This window comes from Manacus vitellinus, unplaced genomic scaffold, assembly GCF_001715985.3.
Source record: "Manacus vitellinus isolate BGI_N305 unplaced genomic scaffold, ASM171598v3 scaffold_28_pilon, whole genome shotgun sequence".
NCBI classification, from domain to species: Eukaryota; Metazoa; Chordata; class Aves; order Passeriformes; family Pipridae; genus Manacus; species Manacus vitellinus.
In genome coordinates, this window is record NW_021940122.1 from 83,013 (window position 1) to 110,975 (window position 27,963).

The following is a 27,963-nucleotide window of genomic DNA, read 5'->3' on the forward strand; positions in this document are numbered from 1 at the left end:
ATAGATAGATATATACTTATCAGTCCTTTTTCAAAGCTTCACCAACACATATGTTCTTCACCTAAGAACAAAGTATGCATTTAGAGTGCAAATATTCATAGAGCCAAAATTTTGAGACATTAAAAAGAAAGGTCCTAAAGAGGGCTACTCCTGGAGAAAAAAGTCCATTGCTGAAATAGTCAAATGTGTGTATCACAGCAGACGTAGAAATAGGAAAATGGAGCATTTATCCTCACTTTTAATTGACAACAGATCACTTACAGATTCGTCAGTGTTTTTTGTGCTGTCTTTACGTAGAGAGTATCACTACAGCCAGAAGCAAACGTGCCCCTGGCAAGGGCTGGTTTTCCACAGGCTTTTGGCGACAAGTAGGAATCCCTCCGATCTGCTCGCCGGGATTATTCACGCGCGCAGCGTCAGCTGACTGCCGAGAAGGGACCCGGGAGACGGGAGCGCTCCCTCCGCTCCCTCCCACCCCTGCCCCGCGGGGCCACAGCCCGGCAGGCGAGGACGGGGGGCTGTAAGCCCCCCAGGGGTGTTTTATCCTTCACAAAATAAAGGGTTCGAAATCAGTGAAGCGATGAGGGAGCCGCTTGGAGAGGGGGCCCGGGAGTCGCCCTATCAACGCTTTCCCCGCTACTTGACGCTGCACCTTCCCCTGGCAGCCCCGGCCGCCTCAGAGCAGCCATTTTACCCGACCTGTCCCCTGTGCGTGCGAGGAAGGCGAGCCGGAACGCCGGGCCCAGAGCTCGCGCGGGTGTGGAATACGCGTCCTGATAATTACTTAAAAAAAAATAAATAAAAAAGCAACAAAAAAAACAAAAAGCGAGCTTTATTGCAGCCGTTCTCGCGGGCTGCAGCAGCTCCGCCGCCAGCAGGAGGAGGCGGAGGAGCGGTGGGCGACGAAAGCGGAGCTGTCCGTGCAGCTGCCCCGCCCCGCACGCCCCCGCGCCAGCGGCCGCAGCCAATCAGCGGGGAGCGCGCCCCCCTCCCCCGCCCGCTGCGGCGCCGCTCCGAGTCCGTCGGTCCGGCCGGCGCGCTCCCGCCGCCGCCGCCCGCCCCGCCATGTGGCTGCTGGTCGCCTCCGCTGCTCGGGCGCGCGCAGGAGACACCGCCGCACGACCGACCTCCCTCCTTCCTTCTCTCCCCCCCCCTCTGGTGCGGCCGCGGCAGCCGCCCGAGTCGCCTCCCGTACGCCCCCGGCTCAGCGGGTCCCGGCGCAGGCGCCCGGCGGTGTGTCCTGGCGGGGCCCCGGGGTGCGAGGCAAAGGCTGAGCCGCCCCCCATGTCCTGCGGGAAGGGCCAGGGTGGGTGGCGGTGGCGAGAGGGCTATTCCCGGGCCGAGCCGAGCGGAGCGGCCGCCGCGCCGTCCCGGTCCGCGCCGCTCCATCCGCCGGCGCGGGACTGGCGTGGCCCTGCCCGGAGCTCCCTCTGTCCCTGGTGGCAGCAGGAGCGTGTGGGACTGCGGGAGCGCAGCGGGAGCTCGCCGTGCTTTGGGACGGAGCGGGGACGCACACGCTGCCATCCAGCCCCCCGCCTTAGCGCTTCCCGCACCCTCCCCGGGCCGGGCGTGCGCTGCTTCCCGCAGAAGTTGCGGGGGAGAGGAGGGACACCGTGCGCAGAGCTCTGCTCCTCGCCTTCTTGTGCGTGAGGGCAGCTCGGCTCACTGTGCTTTCCTGAAACAATCCAGCTGGCCGCCGGCTGCGCAGGGTCAATGGCTGACGATGTTTCTTGATCTTAGAAAAAGTTCGCGTGCCGTCGATGTGCAGTTGTGACACCGCACTATCTTAACTTCTTCTCTGCCTTGAGGAAAAAATTCGGTGGGGGGACGGAGGGTTAAAAAAGTAGCGACACTTGGCCCGAGCTGCAGGTGCTAGGGGCTTTTTCTTCTGTCAGTAAGCAGCACATTTAAATCTGCACGTTTAAAGCTTGTATCTGTGTTTAAAGCTCGTATGTACGTCTGGGTTCCTGAGATAGCAGTAGACGGGCTGAAGAGGTGATTCCCCCAGCACGGTTTGTAGTCGGTGAGAACTGCAAGCGCCCATCAAGTGATCAGACTGAGCCAGTTTTGTCAACCCTGTGCAGCATTCCGAATTGGCAGGGCATATATAATCTGAAACAGACCTTCTGTGTCAGCTTCACAATTACATATTTTTCAGAAGCCCCCAAACTGCTTAGCGTAAGGCTCTGAAATTGTCGCCTTAATGTGATGCCTCTAAACTGATAATCCAGGAGAAAAGCCCGCCCAGTAGTCCGCTGCCTGCGGGATTTGGGAACTAATGCCGGAGGGTTCTGTTGGCTTCTTCTTACCACAAGAAGACTGTTGGAAGCTGACAGTGGAAGTACCATCTGCAGGAAGCAGTGAGGTTCCCTTTAGTGCAAGAGCAGCCGCACAAACTCTTGTGCGAAAGCAGCCGCATTCGCAGAGGGCAGAACCCGCACAGACGGGTCTGTTCCCTGCTGGAGCCTGTGCCTCATTCCCGCAGCCCTCGGCTGGGGAGCAGCTCACACTGGCACTTCTGCACTGGGTGCAGGCAAAACAGGCCAGCTCTCATGGACTGCACGCCAGCAGACCGGTGGAGTCAGGAATTTACAGTTCGCTGCTGCTCTGCTCTAATACTAGGGAGAAGATTTTAATCAATTCGTTTTTATTTCCTTCAGGATGGTTGGTTTTTTATTTGCTTTGGTAAATATTTGGGAGTATAGTCCCTTCCTTTAGTGAAAAATCAGCTTTCTCAGTGAAATGAAGCCAGTGGTGAACAAATTCTTCCTGTGAAATATAAATGTATTGGCTCTAAAGGAGAAAAAAACCCCCAAACTTTTATATTGAGGTAGTGGGAAACACATGTGAAATTTACTTCATGAAGAACCGTTTAAGCTTTTAATTGTGTACACGTGGGTTTTTTAGGGCATAGATTGAGGTTTGGGTATAGTTTCCCTTTGTTCTGCTTTTGTTACTTTCATTATTTGAGGTACAGTTTAAAAATGGAACACAGTGAGTAAGCCAGAGAATAATTCTTCCTTCCTTCTTCCTTGTAAGGCACTATCATGCATAATACAAACGGAGCCAGTTTATTATAAGCTTTTGATATTCAGTAGTAATCCAGCGACCTGTGTGAGAATAGTAAAGCAGTATTTCAGAGATGAGTGCTTTTTAAATTTGATCTGAGACTCTTGCTTTGACAAAAAGAGCTATGGCAAATAGTGACACAATTTTTATTGATTTTATTTTTTCTCCTTTCTCCCCTTCCCCTAATGAAGTTTAATCATCAAGTGCACATAACTAATCTGAGCTGGTTTTATACATGTGAGTAGCAGTAGTTCTCTGAGGTCCATGGAGCTTCTCCAGTGTGTAAATCTCTGTGCTTACAGTATTAGGGGTTGTGGTCTTGTTTTACATACCTTTTCCCATATTTGGTTTTATCAGATGGATCTAGTAAAGTATTTTGGATTACTAATATCTGTGGAACTTTGGGGAGCAATTACTATTAAGAAAGCTATTAAGCTATGTTATGATTTCCCCCAAAGAAGGAAAAATATAGAAAATAAAATATTGAAAGCCTTTCATTGTTACAGATTCTCCATTTTTAATTCTGCTGTGTATACACTCGAATAATAGTAATTACATAATTACACTATAATTGAAGTAAGTAATTATCTCAATATATGGTATTGTGAGTGCACCTTCTCCATTGGAAAGGAAAAGGGAGAGAATTTGCAAGAAATGCTCTAAAGCTGTGGGAATTTGGCTCCACCTTCAGAGATAAGAAGGAACAAACGAACAAACCCTTCTTGACTAAGCTGCCCTGCTTGCTTTCTCTCAGAAGTATAAAAGTAGACTTTTTTAACCTGCATGCTCAGGAGCAGAAATTTGAACATCAATGGCACAATTTGTGGTTAATGTTGTGTGTATGCTTTGCAGAAACCAGGCCTTCATGCAGTATTTCTGCATATGGCATTTCAGGGGAAGTGTCCAAGTAAGTGGCAACCCAAAATTTTACTGCTTTTATTTTAAATTTATGATAGGTTATGATATCTATACATTAAATGGAGGTGAGAATGACTAAGTCTGTGCAGAGGAGTAGAATTATAATAATGCCCTTTTTTCCTTCTTTTGTTACTCCTTTAAAGCATGGTTCTCTTTTTGTGGTTTCATGGGAGAGTTTGTTTTGTTTTCCCAAGTCACATGTTGTAATAATTTTTAATTTGTTCTCATGTGTATTAAGAAATAATTCTGAATGTGTCCGTTCTCGTTTTTCTTTATAGGTTCTGCGAAGTTGAACCTCACTGGAACAGACGTTGTTGAAAAAAATGACTGTAATAAAACTGTCATTTTGCCTTGTTATGTGACTAATCTAATGAAGAACAATGAAACTCTCATGTTTGTTAAGTGGAAAAAAGAAGGAAAGGTAATTTTTTCTTTTCATGGAGGAAGAAACGAATTTTATAGAGATGGAGACTTTTCGTCAGCAAAATTGTTGTCTCGGGCGGATTTAACCAAGGGTGTGGCCTCTCTGGTGCTTACCACTAGGCAAGCAACTGTTGGAAATTACAGTTGTGAAGTAACAGAATCAAACACAGAAGGAGACACAAAAATGGAACTTAGGCAGAGCTCAGGTGAGTTGCCTACTATTCTTTTAGAACCTGTTGGGATGGAAAACAAGCAAAATCTTGAGGGAAGGAGAAAAATAATGACATGTCAATGTATTCCTTTGAATTGAAAATACAAAAAATGTAGCATCCAGTCCTTCTAACTTGAAAGCTAATAAGAGTTATTTTGGTTTAAGTTACAGGGGAGTGCTTCTGTGGGAAAGATCGGAATGCATTTTTTCATTCTATAATAATGTCTGAGGATGATTTGTCTACTACAGGAAAATCTGTGCTTTCCCACATTTTCTTAGATTATACAGTTTTTGATGTACTCAAGACCTCATGTTATTGCATTACATACTGAAACATATTCCTAATATCTTCACAATACTGAAATGTGTACGTTCATTACAGTGCCTGCAGAGATCTTTTCTTTGAAGAATTGCTTCTTTCAATCTTTTATCTTTGCTGGAAAATTACAGGTAGAACTAATAGAAATTCTGTATAAAAGCTCTCAAACTTGATCAGAAGTTACGCAGTTTTCCAGTGAGGTTGAAAATGGAACTACTAGTTGATAATGTGTTATGATTTTCTAGGATTACATGTCATCTTCAGAAGATGATGTTTAAAGTGATGTTAAAATTAATGAAATTCAGTAAATGAATTTCTCATCCATTGCCCATTTGCTCCAGCACCTCAGTTGTTGAATAATGGGTTCTGCTGTACACGTCTGTCCAATGCTCTGCAGAAGTGACAGAGCACTTTTCTGTGTGTACACTGTGTACCTCTTTACTTGCTTCTTGCTTCTGGAGAGCTTCTCAGAAGCACCACATGTTGTTGCCTGTGTGTAGGACATGCTGCCTTACCCATGCACTCTAGAATTATCCTGGGATGTTTTTGTTATTAACCTTTTACATTTCACATTAAATCTTTAGGAAGCTCAGGCAGATGTCCTGCTGTGGACATTTGTGTAATTCTCAGTTGGGTTTAGTTATTCAGTTAGCCATATACACTGCAAAGTAATTGTGATCCTGAAATGGATTGAGAGGGGCACAGCCACTGAAAGTGAAGATGCTACAAAATCATTTGTTTCTTAGAACACCACAAAAACAGGAAGAGGTCTACACAGTTCCCTTCCTTCTCTTATGCAACCTTTTTTGGCTGTTTTTGCCATTCATTGTTAAGCTCTAGAAGAGGAAACAAGGCTTGAGAATGTAGTAGAATCAAGTTCCGTTTGTGAATTTTATTTTTACTGTGTTTACAATTTTGAAATTGGTACAAAGGCAACAAAGCTGGAAACTGATGTAACTTTTCTGATTTCATTTTCTAGTTGTCAGTTGCGGCGATGAAAATGCAACACCAAAGGAAGAAGGTGGTTTGTGAATAATTCATAGTTTCAAGGTCACATTAGGTTTGAGAGAATATGCTAGAAAACATAAAACTTAATCTTATGTTTAAGAGTTTAGCTGAAGGTAACACAGTTGCTTGCTCTCTCTTGCCATTCTTCTGTACAGCTTTGTCTTGCTTGTTCCTCCTTCCTCAGTGTTCTAGAGAAACTCTTGAGACAATAAGGTAATAGAAGGAAGTGTAGCAACTGAGTCTTGAAAAGGGTTAGTGAATTATGGAAATCCTGTACCAGTCTTTACTCTGTCATTTCTGAGCAATGAATTCATGCTGTCACTACAAGCATGTTCCAGTTGATGCTTTTACAAAGATAACCTTACAAGAGCCAACCATTCTCCATCTCGCTCTAGAGGATTCCTGGATTCACCGAGGAATTAGGTAGCAGAGTGAGCAACGTTTCTGTGCAAGTGCCATTGTCTTTGTGCACACTCTTTCCTGATCAGGACAGTGACTGTCAAGTTTCCACTTTTTCTTTTCTTTTCCACTCTTCGTCTTCTCTTTTGTCCCTCCTTTTTCTCTTCTCCTCTTTTCTTCCTTCTCTTCCTCCCCTGTTTCCTTTCTCTTTTCCCTCTTGTCTTTACTCTTCTTTTTCCTCAGTCTGGAAGTCTCTCTCATGACTTTGGAACTGACTTGCTTATATTGGCTCTCAAAATATTACTTATTGCCAGGAGTTTATTTTATTTCTATGAAACACCAGAGTAAGGGAAATATCTTACCAGGAAAATGTGCTCAGCTGTTCCTCTTATTTACATGTTGCATGTATGCTCAATATTGCAAGCATTTCTGTACAGTAGCTTCTTTTATAGTCTAAGACTGGACTATACGTGGTCTTGTCTTGCTGGCTGAAGTCCTAGCAGATACCAGGCTTTGTGGCTGCTCTTTTTCTGTTTATAATACCAGGTAGTGTCATCTGGAAATGCTACAGAGGAAGTGAAGTTGGTTCTAAGTCTCTGCTTGCAGATCCTTTTTTTAATTGATTATTCTCAGTTGCATCAAACATTATTTCTGGGATTTGGCTTATCTAGAGAATGGCAACAGTGCATTGAAGCTACCGTTCAATATTAGTTGCTTTTTTGAAAACGCAGATGAAGCTGAAAGCCTTCTTTTAAACTATTCAATAAATTAACTTTGTTTTGGCATTTAGGAAGTTGGCAGATATTCTTCCTGTTTCTTTGCCTTCAGTCTATTTTGCGTTTGTCTTGTATTTCTGTTGCATCCGCCAGTATCTTCTTCTGCAACTCTTGAGGGAGATGGGGAGGGAGGGGAAGGAGGGGAATTTAAGAACTGAAAACCTGTCCTCAGGATACTCACTTGGCATTGAAAGTTATAAAGTATTGCTACTTAAGTCCACGTTTCTGGAGCTACAGATATGGCTTTTGTATATGGAGAGAAAATGCAATGAATATGCATCTTAATGAAGATTAGAAATTTCTTTGGAAGCCAATATGCAGGCAGAGGAATGGTGGCAAGTGTAATGTAAGAAATGGAGACTTGGGATTCACTGAGTGAGTCTAAATGAAGATATGAGCAGAGATGCAAGAATTAACTACATTTTCTAGTTCAGTGGAGATATTTTCAGAATTTTATGTTGGAAGGTGGCTTACAGGGTCTTACAGCACAACTGACTGAACAGCCTAAGGCATCCAAATTGCAGGGGGAAAAATGACTAAATGGGTGATGTTGGGAAGACCTAAAATTAACAAAGCAGTGTTTCACTCTCACTTAGGTGAGCTCCTGTATTCCTTACCACACACCTGGATTTCTTCAGGAGTTACAGCAGTTGAAAACAGAATAGAATAGCTGAGGAATTATCAAATCAGATTTCTCGTATCTTCTCTGCTTAGCCTAAATACACTGTTTTTCTGATCTGCAGTGCTGTTTGTAGTTCCACAAGCTCACTAGCTTGTAGTGCCAGAAATTAACACCAACATATCCTCTACTCCAGTGGAGAGTAAGACCTCCAGTTTGGAAAATGTTAAGGTAACTGGAAATACTGAAAAAGTAGGTTATCACACACAAGATCAGGGAGAAACCTACACAGGTAGAGGTCATAGCTTTCTTAGCCTATTATAACTCTTAATGCTATCTTACATATAATACTGAGCAATCTAGGGCATAGCCTAAAAGGAACAATAAATGCAAAGCTAATAACCTCAGTTTTTGTTCTCTTCCTACTGTTTTTCTTTGTTTGTTCTCTAGGATCATGGTTCCTCCTAGTGGAAAGGGCTATCATCATATCATTGCTGTGCATAGTTATTATTTTGTGTGCGGCTCAGCTCACGGTTATTGGTAAGTGTCGGCTCTTCAATTCTTTGCAGTTATTGATTTGTCCTGAAATCCCTTGCATGTGTAGGGGCATCTGTGCAAAATGAAAGATGCTGCTCACATCTGAAAGATGTGGGTGAAATCGATGCAGATAATACTCAGGGAGGTGGTGTGTGTTTACCCCTAAGTGGTCTGGGCCGCACTGCTCATTTGCTTGCAAATAGGGGTTGCTTTCTGGGATCTGTGTTTAGAACTCGTCTGCCATGTGAGGCTGTTTTTGCTGCCAGGACTGTATCATTTGCAAAACGATGTGCTCTTTTGCAGGTATATAATTTTTGTGGGATGTAATTGGTAATGGGTACTGTCGTTCGTTAGAACAAGGAAACTCTTCTTCGCAGTTGGTGCACCATGATTTTATTGTAAAATTAGAAACAAAAATGTTTCATTTTATGGTCATAAAATCAATATTAGAGTTCTGTCTTTTTAATGTAAAATTGTTCACTAGTCTCTTAGCACTGACTGAGTTATAATTTAACACCAACATCTGTGATTTTGTGAAATGTTTTTAGAGGCAATGCAATCGTTCACCAGTGTCAGAGATCCTTGGGTGCTCTTTATGCAGTGGTGTCCAACTGCTGTGCAGTGTAGAGTGTGCTTTCTTCTGGCCTTTCAGACGGATCCCTGTTGTGCATTTTGTTACATCAATCTTCGAGTTTTTTCAGGCTTTCTCAATTTGTAGACTTCTAAAAAATTAAAAAAAAAAAAAACTCAGTTCTGCTAAGAGTCAAGTCCATGAGAAATGGAAAAAATCACACTCAGAGTGATTTGTAATAATCAGATATGTATCCAGCCATCTATATGTCATTTCCTTTATTTTCATGAACTTCTGGAAGTGCTATGTGACTCTTCAAAGGGTCATCCATGGTCAGAGGTTGAAAACTAATACAGTTTTTTAAAAATTATTTTATTTCCATAGTGTTGGATTAATTTTTGTTTATGGCTTAGGAGTCTCTGATATGTTCAGGAATTGTCATTACCTTGTGTTCAGAGCAGAACTTCAACATTTTTAGGAAAGCAATAGTTTCATGGAGAAACACTGTCATTTTATAGGAGTAATTTGAGTGTGCTTGGATGTTTCTGCACCTGGGCAATTTATTGAAAGGTCTTTGACCTCTGTGTGGAAAAGAGTTTTGCTACCTCTAACTTAATTGTTGGGATTTTTTGGTTTGTTTAGGAGGGAGTTTTTTCCTTTAATTTGCACCCTTTTAGGAAACCTGTGAATCCATCAATGCTACTGTATACCTTTAAATAGCTTGTTAAATGGGGCATGATTTTTCTGTGTAACACTTGGGAATGTAGGGCTTTTTTGGGTTTGTGGGGGTTGTGTTGATTTGTTTGAGGTGGGGTTTTTTGGGGTTTTTGTTTACAGGATTGGCTTTTAGGATTTAAGTTCCTTTGGAGACAGAGGTGATATGTCTGAGCTCATACGGAGTCATGAGGAAGAGAATGAAACCTGGAATTTATGAATTCCTATCTGACTTTCCACCTGAGTAACAAATTCACTGTAACATCTAAATGTCAGTAGTGCATCTACCTCAGTTAACTTTGGGACATGGCACAGGTTACTTTAACGTATCACCTGAATTGTATGGAAGGAGAAATTTAAGAATTTGACCAGAACACCACTGCCAGGTTTCATTTTTCTGAGTAAGCTGTATTAACCATATCCAGGAATGAAAGCAAATTAAATCTTGGGAATGTATATAGTTTTAATTTTTAGGAGTTTGAGTTTCTTTGCTTAGGAACAGTTCTGATTGTTTTTCTCTCTGTCTCCCTTTTTTTTGTCTTTAAGCATTGAAATATGATATTGAATTTCAAAGGAAAGTGTGCATTATAGTAGCAGTTGTCATCTTAGCAGTTGTAGCTGGTGTAGGCACTGCTCTTTTCGTCCAAGGTAAGTGATGAAAACTGCTTTCTTAATTTAGGGAAAAACAGCACAAAAGGATCTATTCCATGCTGTAGGATGGAAGTTAGCACCAACTATTAATTGTCATCTATTTTAAATTTAAAAAAAATTATATAGACTACAACAGAAACAATGTTGGGGTTGTAAGGCCCTGAAGTGATCATAGGAAGATACAGACTCTGAATTTATTTATGTTTTCTATCCTACTGCCTTGGGTGAATATTAGGGACTAGATGACTTCTCGTCAGTGGGATTCAGTGGGATTTTTTCTGAACCCTAAAAGCTTGATGATGCTAATGATTTATGTTTGTTGTTTTGTGCTTTATTCCAATTAACGACGTCTGTTTTACTAATTTCCATATAAATTTTTGTAGATGGCTACACTGCACTGAATCAAGCTGGTCTTGGCCTAATTGTAGTCCCTGCTGGGATTTTGGTACCACTACAATACTTCATGTTTGGAATTGGTGAGTGTTTGTTTATTCTTTAACATGTGGATGGAAAAAATTGAGCTCTCCCCCCCATAATCTACAGAATATTTTTATAAGTAGGTGCTACAATAGCATCCTGCATTCCTGACATTTCTCGTATCTCAAAATAAAATGTTCAACCTGTTTGTTTGGCTGAGTTGTCTACTTGAAGAATGAGATTTAGGGTAGCACATTTGAGTGATTTCTGCTCTTCCTTCCTGGATTTAGGAATTGAGTTGAATAACTAGCTCTTAGAATGTGTGTTTAATTTTTTTTTACTTGTGGTTTATTTATCATTTTATTTATACGTACATAATTTTTAGGTGTGTGTATATCTACAAGAGCCCTGCCTTACAGTGACTTTTGAGTTTTGTTATGACATTGACTGGCTGAGCTTAGAATTTAAGAGAATCTGCTTTCTAACTTTATGTGAATTATCTACCTTTTGTGTCTCTGTAGTTAAACTTGAAAAACTATAGTTTTATTTGTCTTTCTTTTTTTCCCAGTTTTTGACAGTCTACCTCATACAACACTGGCTCTGATAGGTTTGAAAATTCTCGGTTATATAATTGCAGTGGTTGGTTTTGCACTGTGTGTCCCAGGTAAGCAATTTGTCTTATATGGAAGTGGTTTCTTAATTTTGTTTACACCTCATGTTCTTTATTTCTAACCCTAAAAAGCTGTGAAAATGGCTACCCTACATGGAGTGTTAGCAAGTAACTTTTGTAAATGTAGTTTAGGACTACTGTGTTAATGCTCTTTTATCTGGTGAAAGAAGAACAGCCCAAAGGCAGTATTACATATATCAGTTTCATGACTGCATTCTAGGAGCAGTTGCTTTATGAAAAATAAAATCTAATTGTTTTAATTTTGCATGTTAGGACCTTAAAGTCAGTGTTGATTTTAGGTGACTATTATTGTTATTCTTACTGAGGCTTAGAGTATTTAGAAACTAAACTAGAGTCATAATAATCTTCTCATGTTCAATGAGTAAATCAGAAATTCTTTGTTAATCTCTGCTTGTATGCAACTGAGTCCGTGAATATTTCAATGAATACCATTGAAACACATTAAGAAGGTAAATGTAGAGACAGTAAACTTAGAAGTGCTCTTGGACTATTTTAAGTCTGGTTCTGGTTGGCATTCTGTTTCACCATTGAAAGACAGTCACTGTGGTAAAGGGACTAACTAAACACAACACAGTGATATCCCTTATTCCTGCCTATGGCCCTCCCTTTGCCCCCTCCCTGCCTTCCCCTGCACCCACCAGAGAACCCTACAGCAGAGAAAAGGGTGAATTTAGGACTATGCATCCTTGGCAGTATATTTAGTAGTAGAATATACACACACTCATGTTCCTTGTAGGTGCTTTATGCTTCTGATTTATTGTTTCCTAGAGACATTCTCCATTTTAGTAATTTATTTGGTTGGGGATTTAAGACCTATTTTTCCTTGAAATGCTTTTTAAAGGTTTGTGTAATCTGAGTGGAATGATAGACCTTTCAGTGGGGTTATGATTTGAGTTTTATGCTTATTGTTTAGTATTTACAGAGGTATTTTTAAGGGGCACCTAAGTGTTTTAAGATGTAATAGTAAAAAAAACTGATAGGAGATTTCTGGGAAAGCATTAATGCTCTAGAGTAACACAAAATGGAGGATGTTTTTATTACTCTCTCAATGAAAAGCCTCTCTGTTTTTTCGGGGTGGTCTCTTCCCAGGTCATGCATGGTTTGATGTTACCTGTCTCTCTGGAAGTTTAGCTCAATGACCCTTAAGGGGCATCAGTAGAAATTGCTCATCCTGGCTTGAGTTTGCAGATAGTTGCAATGACTTTTAAGTCCCTGGAATGGAGGATCAGAGAGAACAAGGAGTTTTAGTAGTGAAGTATGATTAGGTTTTAATAGCCTCTCCCTGTTCTGGTATCCCTGTAAACATGGAGCATTTCTGTTATCTGTGGTTGATTTGCCTCAGAACTACCCACATATTCTGCACCTTTCTTCCCCTTTTTAATCCTGTTTTTTCAATAGCAGTATTGTATTCTGTAATCTGATGTGATTACAGTTCAAAACAATTGGCATTGAAAATGTAAAGTTTAAACTTAAAATACAGTTAATGAAAGAATGTTGTCAATTGCAGTGAATGTCAGTAGAATACCTAAACTAATAGAATAGTACACATAAGTAGAATAAATCAGTAAATGCCTCTGTATCACCAAAGAATGTATACAAAAAAAGGAAGATGCAGTAGTAGTTCTTGGATAGCTTTGAAAGAGAAATTAATCACATCTGTTTTTATCAGGCTTACTTATTTTAATAATGAGTTATATCTGAAAATAAAAGTTTGTGCTTTTACTTGTGTCAGATGATACAGTTGCTTTTATTGTGTTTTAAACAGCCTGTCCTCCATTACATGCCTCTGTTCTGATTGCTGGCTTAGCTATTATGGCTACTGCAAGTTTGCTCAGTCTGGTTTACGTGTTTATTATGGGTAAGTAGCACCTAATATTCTGCTTTTTTTAAAATAAACTTTTTTTATTTGAGCATAAGGTGTGATTTCTTAATTACATAGTTTTAAAAATGACTGAAGAGTTGCCTGTATGTGTTGGCTCTGTTTCATAGAGCCTGTAGGGAATTTTGAGTAAAGAAATCTGCAGTTGATCATAAACTGTTTTGAGATAGCTAACACAGCCAGGTTTCTTAAGGAAGATTGTTTCAGTTGTAGGAGGGTTGCTTTTTATGTTCTGCATTTACACAGTTGGGTTGCTGAGGCTTAGAATGTAGACAGCAAAAGGATATCAAGGATATCATGGAGTGGGTTTGGGATGGTGATGACGAGCTTACCAAAATATACGGATTTAAAGAAGCAAAATCTGCCTACTGGTTTGCACTGATTATTGGTGGGTTAAAGTAAGACCAATTTCAATGCATTCATTTTTAGTGAATGGTGGGTTTACTTACGCTTAATTTTAAAAACCAAGAGAAGAGAATAGCAAGGCTTTGTTTCAGAAACTGGTCTGGTCTGTTCATCAGATCTCAAAAAGATGAGAGATTTAAAGATCTGCTAAATAAGCAGCAACCACGGCAATGCTGTGTGGTTGGAATGCTGGCACAACACAGCATAACATTGTGGCCTCCACAGCTTGGGTGGGAAAGCAGAGGGACATTATTTCTGTCAAGCTGTGCGTGAAGGCTCTTCAAGCAGCTTGTTAGCTTGGACACAGAACCGTGCAGTTGAGGATACACTGCTTCCCCAGTCTGCACTGAACCGTGCAGGCTTCCAGGTTTAGTGTGTGCACACCGTATGTGGGCATGGCCAGAAATAATGGACACTGAGACAGAGAAGATTTCCGGTAAAGAAGAAATTAAGGCAGCATGCCTAATATTTGATATCCAAGATAGATGAAGATGAGTCAAAAATGTGACAGAACTGAAGCAAGCCTTTTAATAACAACAATAAAAGTATTTTTTTTATTGACTTTGGTCTACTTGTATATGACTTAAATACTGTGTGCTATTATTGGTCTGCATAAATGTTGTATTTGTGGTTTGATTATGCTGGCTGAAGAAGTCAAATGTGACTGGGGGTAGACTAGTACACCAAAATAAGCAGTGAATAGTGTGTAGTGTAATTCATTTTTAGAGCTGAGTGCATGAGTGAGACAATTTGCAGACTGTATGCAATAAGATTATTCAGATCGTAAACAGAGGAGTGCTTAGAGGCTTTAAGAATTTGCAGGTCATCAACTTAAGTCATTTTGGATAGGGGAAGCTTCAATTTTGTATGTTGCTACTCTGTTGCAAGATTTATCAGTAGATAATACCATTTCCCAGATAACAAGTAACAGGATGAGAGGAAATGGCTTCAAGTTGCACCAGCACAGGTTTAGATTGAATATTAGGAAAAATTTCTTCACTGAAGGGGTGGTCAAGCATTGGAACAGGCTGCCCAGGGGCATGGTGAAATCACTGTTAATGGAAGTGTTCAAAAAGTGTCTAGTTGTGGCACTTGGGGACATGGTTTAGTGGTGAAGGTAGCAGCGTTAAATGAATGGTGTGGCTTGATGTTCTTGGAGGTCTTTTCCAACCTTAACAAGTCTATGATTCTTTGTTTTTATTTGGTTGATCGTGACATTTATTCATCTGCCTGGTCACTTTTTTGTAATTATTTTAGGTTCCAGAATGAAAGATCATCCTCGTCCAGGGGTAAGCTTAAAATTAATAAATTTGGGGTGACTAGATGGCTCAGGGGATTGTAGTGAGATACTGAACCTTTCTTCACTAGTTCGAATTCAGACCAGGTTGGTAGCAAGCAAAAGTTCTGGCTGTGTAACAGATGTCTAATGTTGAGTGAGTTGGTCTTCATTGTCCCTATTGAGTGTGTCTGTAGTACTGTAATTGCCACCCTTGCCTGGTGGCTACTCCAGCTGTTGTGCCCAAATGGAGTTTCCATTGCTGTCACTAAAAGGTGGTGGATGTCAAGGGCATTCTTTTACAATGCACTTTCATCTATATTTATAAAGACCTCCTGCTCACCTTCTTGAAAAGCTTTTTCATTAAGGTGAGTACAAAACATCCAGGTGGCTTTTAAGAAAGACTTAGGAGTTTTTTTCTGTTGTCTTGTACATCAAAACTCTGTGATATTCTCTTTTAATTCCTGGCTATGTGGATGGTATAGCCTTGACCTTTTTACTGATTATCCTATAATGCCCCTTAATTTGATGAGACCTTCTGAAAGCAGAGTTCTGTCTTTAGGTAACACAGAACAAATCAAAAAACACCTTGTTTTTTTTAAAGAAGGTTTTTCAGACGGGTGTTTTGAATTCTAGAGTAATAATTTCCAAAACAGTAATTTTCATAGACTTGGGCAGTGCTTTCAAGTGAGTCATGAATGTGAACTGCCTGATTTCTGACATTTTTGCACAAGCAAGTAAAGAGGCACCACTGTAAAATACCAGTAAAATTTCCTTGTAGCAGGGGAACATCTCTTTGGTGGCAGCCATTGTTTGAGGCACCTTTCCAGGTCTCCAGTCAACAGCCTGAGACCCAGCTGTTAGAGAAAGATGGTTTCTAAAAATGGGACACGAGAGCTGACTGCAGTTAGGACAAGAGATTTTTAATTTTTTATTTCCTTTGCTTTTTCTCATCCATTGTCATTTTAAGGAGTAGTATTTCAGAGAATTGGTCTCACTTATGGAAGGAATATAAATGCACAGAGTTGAAAAAAAAAAGAAGAAAAAGAAGTTAAGAAAGGTAATTATGTTATAAAAATGAGCTGAGAAATTTAATTAAAGATATCCTTCATTAAACATGCAGTCTTGTCTGTATCTAACATCTTTATGTTTACTTGTAGAACGGAAGTAAACAGAGCAAGAGATTTTTTTCCTTAACTTAATTTTGGATGTAAATAAACTTTGAAATAGAAACCAGCATGCAAAATAGCATCCTTTGATGAGGACTCTGTCCTCTTTGTGAGCTGTTCTCCTTACCAAGGTGGTTTTACATTGCAGCAAGGATTTGAGAAATAAACAAATAGCGACAGTAAGATAGTAGTGAACCTCGTGTTACTCTCTGAATTGGAGACAGAAATGAAAGCAAAAGAAATTTTGAAATCTTAGAGGTCTCTTGGAAATCTCAGCCATTAAAAATATGTTTTTTGTAGCTGCTGTTAAGTGCAGGATTAGATACAAAGGAATTCAGGTGACATAATTTGTGTCCATGAAGTACAGGCCTCACGGAAAGACTTAGTGGAAATTGAAGTGTGTTAATATGTTGTTTGTTTCCGCCCAGGGCTGTTCAGCAAATATTACTGTGCTTTGAGGCAGTAAATAGGTGTGAAGGAATTCTGAAAATATACTTTGATTCTGTGTCATCTAAAGACTATGGAAAATTTAATATTGGTGAAGGGCTTCATTTTGATGCTGGGGCAAACTTACAAAATGATTGAGATTTTCTTAAGTTGGAGGTGGGAAAAGCTGTGTGTTTTGAAATCTGCCATCTTAACCAAGTACTGATATTTTTTTTTAGCACTTCTGTAATTGCGTGTGTTGTTTCTAATGATTGTCTTCCAGACTAAATGCACAACTGTCGTGTATTTCTTTTTGAGAAGATTCCACTTTATTGCTTGGCTACTAATTTTTTTTTCTTTTTAGTCCTGCTGCTTTGTTACTAACCACTGATCAAATGGCACAAATAATCAGTTAGATGTTGGAGCTTAAAAGTAATATCTGCATGCCTTCTGCTGCCACCTAGGGGTATTTCATCTGAGCCAACATTCACAGTGGGGGAAAACAACCTGGAGAATGCAGCTATTGATTGATTTAAATTTTTTTCAGAACTCTAGTCAGCAATTTGATTAACTTTAAGCTTTCTTCATTTTTTTAGAATCACTACTTACTGTATATGTCAATTAGAGTAATTTAACTGTGGCGAGCCAAAAATAAACATGAAGGCTTTTTATACATATATATATTTTTAAATGTTTTGCAGAAAGCTGTAGAAGAACCACTAAATGGTAGGTGATATTCAAGGCTTATCTTCTAATTAAGGGATTAATGTTGGAAAAAGGTTGAACAATAATTGTAGTTCCCAGTAGAACAGCACTGAAATGGCAGATCAGTATGTCAATGTATGTGGCTCTGTGAGACCTTTGATCTCTCAAGGAAGTTATGGCAGATCCAGGCTCCCTGCTTTATGCTACTTTCCTTGCTAGCCAGTGGCATTGACTGTTGTAGGACAAATCTAATATTTTAGGATATTTTATCCACCCTCTCTGCTTTGCAAAATGTCCAGCTTTTAAGAGAAAAAGGACAGGTCTTGATATTAATTCCTCAAAACCATTTGTTTAGGTGAAATACTTCCGATTATAGTAAAATCTATCCTTGCCACTCTATTTTTCCCATATTTCTTTGGGTTGGGGAAACTCTGGCATGGTTTGGGGAAACTCTGCTAGCACTTAAGGTGAGGGAAGTTTACAGGGAGAAGGGGATGACTCTAAAATTCTATTTGTCTTTTTTTTTCTTTGCTATTATAATCACTAATTGGCATGCTGAGTAGTAGCAAGTTCTAACATGAATTTTAGAATTAATCTGAATGTTAATTCTGAAGCATTTCTTGCTGACTCGTTACTAATCCATTTGCTTGGCTTTTAAAGATGCAAAAGGAGTGATGTTAGAATGATGGTAAGTCCAAATATATCTCAAGATATCTGTTTAATTGAACGTGTATTTGAGGATGTTTACAGTTACCCAGTGCTAATATGATGAAACTTGGAGGGCAGTTTCGGGGCAGGTGCTGTTCTTAATTCAATTTATATTTAATTGAAAAGAAGGAGAATTTGTATTCTATATCATGCATAGGGGAGGAATGTGTGCTCCTCAACAGTGAAGAGAATGAGTCAGTGAGAGAACTATTCAATAGGATGTTTCTGATCAAATGCGGAAAGTCAAATACCTTTATGCTTCCTTTATGCTCATTCAGTATTCAGGATGCATGGACTGTTTCCTTGGTGGTGGGTTGTTCGATATGAGTTTTTTTGGGGTTTATTGCCGGATTTTTTATATAACCGAGCTTTCACTATGCATTTAATTTGTGATCGCCTATGGAAATTCACAGGAAAGTGGTTTAAAAGTAACTTTCTGTCCCTCTCCCCCTCTTTAGGTGCTACTTTATTTCTCTTGGTTTCATTAGATTGCTTGTATTCCAATCAGATTTCACTGAATTTATTATTTTTTCAGATTGCTCTCATTGAAGAGCTTCAATTTTAGGTTAGATGCTAACATTTGAAGATCAAAATGGTTTTGTTGATCACTTTCTATTCAGAAGCTGTACTTCCTTTTCATGGGAATAGGATAAAGGAGCACTTGTTGGTGCTATTGGTATTTATGTTTCTTCCTAGAAACTGAACAGGCTTGTGATGAGGTATCACTAGACCCTTAGCCTGGTACTCCTGCATTAAATGACAACCTCTTGCTACTCAGGATAAAGACTAAGGCTACTCAAATCTGTTAGTTCACTTGAAATAGTTTTATATCATGCCACTTCTAGGAGGTGTGAATTGACAATGTGACAGTAAGTGAGATCCTAGTTAGCCCTAATTGGAAAAAGATGTGTGAGTTGGTTTTAAAACAAGACTTCCCTACAAATACTATGTGCTGTTTATGTTACTATATGTAACATATAACTTTATGTTACTATACTGTTTGTTACTTGCGACTACTATGTTTCATCCAAGTATCCAATATAATTATTTTCTAAACCAGCAGGAATACATTCACTTCTACAATACCAAGGACAACTGCACTGGTGTCTCCTAAATGCATACCAGTTAGTAGAATCTGAATTAGGAGGAATGGAAGGTAGATCTTACTCCAGAAGTGGCTACTGCTTGTTCTTCACAGAGTGGTTTGAGATCAGGAAACAGATATTTGTCAGATTATTGCATTCAAAAGAGACCAGAAGGGAGGTAAGGATGGGTCCACTGCAGTTACCACATACTGCTGAAGGACAAGGTAGAGTTTGGCTTTGAGATCCAATTTTAAATAAGTTGACTGTTTCTTCTCGGGTCTCCTTTAGGCTTAATGAAAACCCACCTCCTCTTCTAGTGCTGAGGTAGAGCTTCCAAAGCCCAGAAATTGCCACTTATCTATTTCATTTTTCCTTTCAGGGTAAGGCTAGAAATCTGTCTGCTTTTTCTGCCTAGAAAGAGGGCTCCTAAAAATTAACAGAAGGTTTTACAGATGGAAGGCAAGTGCTCTGACTCACAAGCTGGAGGCAGTAACCTTTGGAACTCTACCTGCTTTGTACCCTTCCCCTGAAAGTTCACACACACACCAAAGGGGGCAGACAGCTGAGTCTGGGAGCCACTTCATCTTATTCCAATTCATAAGTGAGAGAGGTCTCCAAGGCAGTGTCCACTTTTCTGTAGTGGAGAGCCTGAAACATCACTTGCTGTTACTAACACCCTTTTCCGTTATTTGACTGCTAAACGTGCTTTCAAAGTTTGAAATTAAAAAAGAAGTGATTTTTTTTTTTAAACTGTAACTTGGGTTGCTTTTCTTCCCAAACAATCTTTTGTCTTTTCTTTTAAATTCCCAGAACTGCAAAGTTATGTGATGCGTGAACAAAATGTACACCGTTGTTGATACACCGTGGCCTTGAAGATGCACTACTCAACGAGAAGAAATTCAGGAAACTGGTTGTTTTGCATGTGTGGCAAAAGTGCTTTTGATATAAATGACGTAATTTTATAGTCACAGCAGCTGTAGCAAGGACCATGTGTGTTTGCCCACATGTGATCTTTATTTTCTTTTGTTACGGTTTATATGGGATGGTTGAGGGTGAGAACATAGAAAGCACTGTTTGCCCACTGCAGGGTCTCCCTGCAGTAATCCTTAGTGGTATTATTTTCAAAAACTATCATTAGTCACTGCTTTGATAATGGGCCTGCTCAGCCCAGAGGTTGCAATACCATTTAGACTATTGTTTTCTTTATTTGTGTGCATGGGCAAAGTATGGTCTATGTGTGTGATACAAGCAGGAAGTAGAGATTGTAAAAATACATCTTTTCTGACATTCAGCAAAACTTGTATAAGAAAAAGTAAAACCTTTTACACAGAGTTGCATAAGTACAAAGTTTACTCCCAGTTCTCCTGAAGTCATTAAAAGAGTTCTAATTCCACAAAACATTAGCATTCCTCTCTCTGGACAGTAGCCATGTATGCTGTGGTGGCCGGTATTTTTGTCCAGTGAGAGAACTCTCCGTGCCTCCTCTGTATTCCTGGATGAGAAACTGCTCAGCTGTTGGAGCCTAATTCAGCACTGGAATTACGGAGCACAGCAGTTAGTAATTTTCATGCTGAATGTGGTTCTTGTGTGTGTTCATGTTGTGCAGTGTGTGGTACTGGAAGCAATTTCAGGCTTTCTTAACTCAGTGAATTTGTAAAAGTCGTGGATGCTTCATAAAAATAGGAGTCGTCCTATTTATTGTATTTTTGGCAGAATTTTAAAATCTTGTTTTCTTGAATGGAAAAAAGGAGCTATATAATTTTTCACCGAAGTTTATGTTGCTGCCATTATATCACAAATACATAAAATACAAAGTTAGTAGGAGGAGCTGATGAGAAATGAGGAAGCTCAGTTTCTGTATATATATATATATGTGGTACGGTTAAAAATCAGTTTTCTATGACTTGCACATTCCATGGGATTTTACCACATTTTACAGCTGTTATGAGAGTTGTTCCAATATACTTGGTTTCTCTTGGACTTTGTGTATACTTTGTAGAAATCTTGACACTGTCTGCTGTTTGTACTAAGGTATTGTATTTCAAAGATACACATGGTTTTCTCCTAACAATTTAAAACTTGGTTTGGAAAGCTGTTGCCAAGCAGTAACGTAATAAAATCCATGTTTTTAAAGATTCTGAGTAATTTGGCACTTCTCAGAGTTGAATATTACAAAGTAAGGTTCCATATCCATATTGTGGGTGCATGTTGCAGAGATTTGGGTCTCTGCATCTTGAGCTCCAAGTCTTGATGCACTTGGCATCAAGAATTCAGCAAAACAAAATTGAGATACCTGATTTTACAAGAGGTACTGTTGTAAACAGCCCTCTTGCTCAGGCTGCAGGATTGAACCATTTAAAGCAACCTGTGGTCCAGCCCTCACAAGGATCAGTGGAACTGGGCACAGAGAAGAGAATCATTCATGTGATAAAACATGAAAGAAGCACGTATGGCTTACACTCACTGTCATACTTTGTCAGTGGGAGTGTTCCTGTAAGATTTGAGCTCCTACCTATGAATCTTTTGATACAGGTTTTTCCATAATGTCAGTGATCTCTAACTAAAGATTAGAGATGACTCTCCATTAACAATTCAGTGTAAAAATTTATCTGATTAGTACTGTGCAGTGCTCCCTATTTATAACTAGTGATTCCCTCTGGCAAGTTGAAAGTCTAGCAGCTGAGGAATTAAAAAACCAAATCAACTGGAATTCTGTTGAGGTATTCTGCCTTATAAAAACTGTTATGTACAATAGCTTTATGTTAACTTCTGTAAAGCAAACTGCAGCAGAACCCGTTTGTGTCACCATGGGATCAGGCTGAGCTCAAAACCTGAGGAGCTCAGAGCTCAGTGTCCATGTAGGAGCTGCAGAATCAGTTGCCCCAGAAATGGGAGAAACCCACTGTCCTGTTGTGTCAAGGGCTGGATTTCTTGTAGGTACAAACATAAAAGCAAGAGTTTAAAAAGTCATTGATACATCCAGCCCTTCTCCACCAGTAATTTCAGACCAAAGTTGTTCATAACTGTATGCTTTCATTTGTGTGTGTACATGTGTGTATATATAAACATACAGACATTTGAAATATCTATAGATCTATAGTCTTTACCCAAGAAAATGTTTTTATTTATTAAACAAGAAATGGTTTTGTAAATATCGTGCTAATATACTTAAAAAATAAAGTCATTTTAAGTTGTTTTTGTGGGAGATTTTCTTGTTTCTAGCACATGGCACTTCTGTACCTGCTTCCATAAATTCACAGTCATAGCTGCTCTTCTCCCTGCCTTTTATGTATGACTTACTGGATATACAGGATTGTTCTCAGCGTTACAGAGGCTGCTGCAGATGGTTTTGGTTGGGTTTCTCCTTCAGAAGGTCATCTGGTTGGTGAAGCAAGTGTGCAGATTGCCCTGTAATAACTTCAATGGCGCTGACTGACATCACCCATCAGATGTTGTCACTGGAGTATGCTGTGGGAGGAAATACGAGCTGAGGACTAACAAGCTCCTGGTGTAACTTGAAAAGCACAGCAGAGCACCGCATATTTCTGGTCAGTCTTCGTAGCGCTGGAGTGGTGTTTCCGTGAGAAGAGGATTTCTTGTGTTACTGCTAAAGCACTACTGCATAAATTCTGGATTTTCTGAAGTTACATTTGATGTTTGACAGTGGACAAAAGACAGAAGGCCACAAGAGCTGACCGGTAGCATTTCTACTCACACATCCTCTTTGGTGGAGCTGATGGCAACAGTTGAAATTATTAGCAATTCCCTGCTTGTTCAAGGTGATTTGAACCATGACTGTTGAACTTCAAAGATCCCTTCAGAAATGTTTTGTGACTTGCTTAGACACACTTTCCTCTCTAAAGGAGCCGTGAACCACAGTTTGAGCGATGAAATTTAAGTTTTACAGTTTTGCTGTGCAGGGACCTAACTGCGAAGTGAACTGTAAGCTCAGAGTGGCCCTGGTTCTAAAGCTCAGGAAAACTGCGTGCTTGAATTCTGAGGTGAGAAAAACAGTGCTAATCTAAGTGTATGTGGCTGGAGGATATCTCAATGCAATATTGTTGGGGATACCTAATACCTGTAATCCTGACTGCTCCAGTCAGTTAAGCCAGGAAAACCAACCTCAGCTGTGCAGTCCAGAAGCCTTCTGACAGAAGCTTCAGTGCTTTATCAGAGCTCTGTAAATGAATGTTTATCGCCAAGCTACCTGCCTAATAGTAGAAGTGGGTGTTCTCTAGTTCATTCTGCTTCACAGAAGAATTTTATTTTTTTTCTATAGTAAATAATTCTTTTGTGCTTTGGTGCTCTGTGCCTCCGTCATAGATACAACCAATACTATCCTGGACTACAGTACATCTTGCTTCCTGTACCCTTGAGGATTCTTGCAAAGCTTTCATGATGAAAAAAGTTTGTGAGCTGGAGTGTCTCTTGTTTTCTTGTTGATTGTCTACTCTGCCTGCTGCAGAAGCAGGGCAGTGGTCCATCATGGTATGGTAGGTGTGCCCCAAACCCTGCACAAGGTCCCTGCACCCCTGTCTCAACCCCCTTCCCTGCTGTGGCTGGACTGTGGTATAAGGGCAAGGAGTAGTTATAAAGGACAAGGAAAGGGCAGAACCAGATTACTTTTCAGTGAAATGATGAATTGGCAAGAAAATTTAATACACAAATGTAAATAGCAGGGAGACAAGGATCATCTGCTTTGGGGGTGGAAAGCTGCAGTGTTGAAACACGTTTTGGTTTCCTTCTGTTCTTTTGCTTGCTTGTTTTTTAAAGACTACAGAAAGGAGGCTTTTGAAATTACTGGGCTGGAGAGTGGGTGCAATGCAGGGAAGAGTCTGCCATGAATACAGAGTTGGTGGGAGAAGTATTTTAAAGGGCGTAGGAACTGCAGATTTGCTGGAAGTGTGGGAGCAATTTCTCCTAACTTGTCTCTAACACTGGTACTTTTGGATCCTTCAGGAGTCGTGGGACTGTTTCTGTTTCTTTACTGACAGGGGTGTCAAGCATTGGAATGGGCTGCCCAGGGAAGTGGTGGAGTCACTGTCCCTGGAGCTGTCCAAGAAACAACTGGACATGGCACCTAGTTTCGTCGGCAAGGTGGTGTTGAAAGGTCGGATTCAGTGACCTTGGAGGTCTTTTCCAACCTTAAGAATTCCATGATTTTGTGTAGTGCAAGGATGTGACCCACCAGCCGACCACGTAGAGGTCCTTGGGGACGTAGAGTTGTCAAATGAAGTCAGCACGCTACCTCTACAGCTCAGGGATGTCCCCTGGACATAGTAACTGCCTGGTGCAGGGTAAGGTCTGGCACACCTTCAGCTTGAATTAAAGTACTGAATTTTACTGTCATTCACAATTTATGTACCTGCACTTAATGAAAGATTTTGAAACTGCTCTAGCTAGTTTGGCAGCACTCCCCGTGGGTGCAGGTTAAACTAGGAATTACCAGACATGTGGAAAAATGAAGGATGACCTTTTTCAGAACTTCAGCCTTAGGGTTGGCTTGAGGTTATATTTGGTTGCATTCATTTGCCTTTCCTTTTTGTCTTCTAGAAGTGCTGCGGGAATTGCTTTCAGAACAAGAACATTTGGTTCTGTTTTGGGCATTTGGGTTTTTTGGGGTTTGTATTTTTGCTGTGTAAGAAAGCAGTGTTCTTTAATAAATTAGATACATGGAAAAGAGAAAAAGCAACAAACCAGCAGAAATTCACTCTGCTGTTGACCAGAAGGTTCATCCAAGGACAAATGATGGAAAGTTTGAAGACAACAATAAGGAGGAAAGGGATCTTTAAGGTCTGTTCTTTACAACTAATTTTTAAGTTTGAGCATAGCCAGTTAAGATAGTCTCACTGAGGCAAAAGGTGATTTAGGATTCTCTGACATTTCTTACTTGTTCAGCTGCGTGAAAAAGTGAAAATTCACCATATTAAAGATGAAGTGGCAGCAAAGGTGCTATGTGGTGTGCAGAGCTCTGCAGGTATGGGGAGTTGGCCTAGATAGAACTTGGAAGATTTGATTTGTCCCACGTTAAGAAACACTGAGAATTAAAGGATCATAATAAAATTATATAATTATAATTAAAGGAGCCCCGCTTGGTAATAGGTTCCTCTGGAGCCTGCACTGCAGTTATAAAACAGTGAAGTTTTTGGAAACACGATCCCTCTGTAGCTGGAGCTACAGTTAAGAATGAATACATTGCACCAAGTATGTCAGGCTTTGAGAGAGCCAGGCAGTTTCTGGTGTAGGAAGTTTGTGAGGTTTTGGCTGGCATAGATAAATGGGTACCACTGTAGGAACCTAAAATGTCCTTCCTTACTGGTATGTAGGTAGGAAAAGACCGGGTAATTTTTGATAGACTGAGCAAGCTGAACAGTACTGTGATACTGCTGTTTAACAATATAAAGAAATGTGGATAAAAAAGGTTCTGAGAAGGAGGAGGGTAATTGCTTTCTCTTTACAGTCCCCCTTATCTGTCATTTCCTCTGATCCTGCCGTCACTGGAGAATCTCATCCCAGCAGAAGATTGGGCAGGGGACACTGGGCTCCTGCTCCTTCCCCCTCCTGGTTTGACCCCCGGTGCCTCCTCCGCTGCTTCAACAGCAGCAGCATGGCCAGTGTTCTCCAGGCTGGGGGGGAGAGGTGGCCATACAGCTCATCATCTCCTGCCTGCCTGCAGGAGGTGGGGGAGGGAGCCCCAGCCTAGCTTTGAGGAAGAGGGTGAGGATCAGGAGGGATGGATGAGCCTTGGAGCAGCATGTTAGATGTGCCACCCTCCCACCATTACAGTGGTGTTTGTTTAATAAAGGTGATGCCTTGATGCTGCCATAGCCCTGTTAGGTTGCCCTTTATGCTGCCTTTTGTTCCTCACAGCAGTTCTCCAGTGAGTGATACAAACCAAATAGTATTGGGAAGTGGGGAATAAAAGAAACTCACCAAATTCTGAATGAGGCAGCTGTTGGCATTTGCAGTGGCATTACACCAGAGCACCCAAGCATAAACAACTTTAAATGTCCTACTGAGCATGCAATGAAGGTGGCTACACCATCATTGAGGAGGTATGATTAATGTATGATAAAATATGTCATGACTGTGCCAGTCACACTGAAGGCGACAGAAGAGAAGATGGTTCCTGTCCCCCAGGGCCAGCTACAGGAGCCACATGTACTTCATTGGTGACAGTGTGAGCTCCTGACAAGCTCTGCAGGTGAATGGATAGCACAGTGCATGTCAAAAAGCAAGGAGGGAGAAGATGCCAAACTCCAAAACAAGCAGCACAAGAGAAGAGCCCTGTGTTGAAAGGTGCAAGTCACTACTTGTTTATTTACCAAGTGTATGAAAACAGCCCCTTGACCACCTGTGCTTGGAGACGGACTGCTCCATGCCCTGAATGTGCTCTTAATGCAGATTACAGCCTTGGGCTGGGAAACCTGAACAAAACATCCTTGATGCGTAGCAGGATCAGCCAGGCCAAGAACTGGGGAGCCCCAAGTGAGCAGCAAAGAGAAAGTGCTGGGAGCTCACAGTGCTTGGGAGAAGAGCAGAGACTGGGAAGAGGGAGGAGGAGGGGGAGGCTTCAGTGGTATTTTCTCCATGTCAGATTGGTTGTGGGGGGTCACATCACCATGAAGCGGCTGTAGTTGTTGGTACAGCTCACCAAAGTATTGGCTAGGCCTCTTCTACCCTTTAATGCAGCTCTGTGCTGCACCTTTCTTGAAGTGCATCTTTTGTTTTTCACACAAGAGAAGAACTTCTACTATTGCACTGTGGTAAGTTATTAGATACAAGCACACACATTACAGGTATGAGTATATTACATACATTATACCATACAGGAGTGGTGAATGCACCATACTCTATGAACACAGGCAAGAGTAGCCTTATTTTGCAACCAGTGATGGTCCATCAGCATGGAAAACAAGGAAAGGGATGGTTAATCAGATCTTTTCTTTTTCACTCTACATTTGCTTTCCTCCAACAGCTTGCAGGCTTTATTACTGGATTTGATTGAAATCCAACCCTTCTTAGTCCGCTCGGCTGAAGTCTGAGAAGCTCCTGCTGCAACGTCTTGAAAGGAGACCTTTCAGTGGAAACCGAGAAAGCAAATGTAACAGCCCAACCAGATATTTTAAAGGCCAAAATTATGGTTCCCCCCTGGAAATCTTCTACTTAACAGCAAGCCATATATAAAGTTTCAGAAGGAGAGGTGGAGCAGCAGGTATATGTAAAGTAGCCAGTGGAAAGAAAGAAGCAAAACCAAAAACAACAAAAGGAAAGATTTCAGTGAATTTGCAAGGGTAGAAAAGGAAAGGCAAATTAAGGCTAAAAGCTGTGGCAAAAATACCTGTATCCTATAATTTTCCCCAAATGAAGGAAAAGCCAGTGATGCCACAGACATGACTGAAACCATGAAACTGAAGGTATTTATGAAAATTCCTGTACCCTGGGAGTTTGGAGGTGATATAACTCCATCCTGAAAAATGATGAGTATCACATCAGTTCCTGATATGTCCCACACCCCATCCTTGCACATGGGCACTACCAAGCTGGTGCTAGACCAGAGAAATGATCCACATAAACCTTTTTATCTTTTAAATGGGACCTCTGAGTGCTTTTTTTCCCCCTCAATGTTTCCTAGATAGGCTCATCACCATGGTGTGTCATTTTTTCCTAAATGGCAAACCATGGTTGTTTTCCAGCTAGCTTGTAGCAGGGGGAGTATTTTGTCTGAGTCACCAGAGCCATCTGTTCTAGACAAATATTTTAGTGAATGATCTCCTTCTTGCTTAGACTGTTTTTACTCTCCTGTTTAAAGATCGATTCTGTAAAGACAAAGGCAGGGTGATCTCTCATTGACTCGCTCACCCTCCCTCCATGAGCTGCCATTAAACCATCCCCAGCTTCAGCACCAGCAAACATTAAAATGGTCTACAGATGGATTTTCAAGCTGGGTTAGATCTATGAATTAAAGTTTTAAAAGAAATGTTTTT

The 27,963-nt window shown here is 40.6% G+C and overlaps 1 protein-coding gene across 1 annotated transcript; it reads left to right on the forward strand.

Annotated features, from left to right (window-relative positions):
- Nucleotides 1–1,284: 1,284 nt before the first annotated feature.
- CD47 (CD47 molecule) lies at nt 1,285–22,181 on the forward strand. The gene is made up of 12 exons (XM_029960627.1): nt 1,285–1,642; nt 4,266–4,616; nt 5,920–5,961; nt 8,193–8,282; nt 10,111–10,212; nt 10,599–10,691; nt 11,201–11,296; nt 13,089–13,181; nt 14,865–14,896; nt 17,180–17,204; nt 17,844–17,871; nt 19,787–22,181. Exons 1-11 carry the CDS (start codon nt 1,285–1,287, stop codon nt 17,867–17,869), a joined length of 1,308 nt encoding a protein of 435 aa, XP_029816487.1. The 3' UTR covers nt 17,870–17,871; nt 19,787–22,181.
- Nucleotides 22,182–27,963: the final 5,782 nt, after the last annotated feature.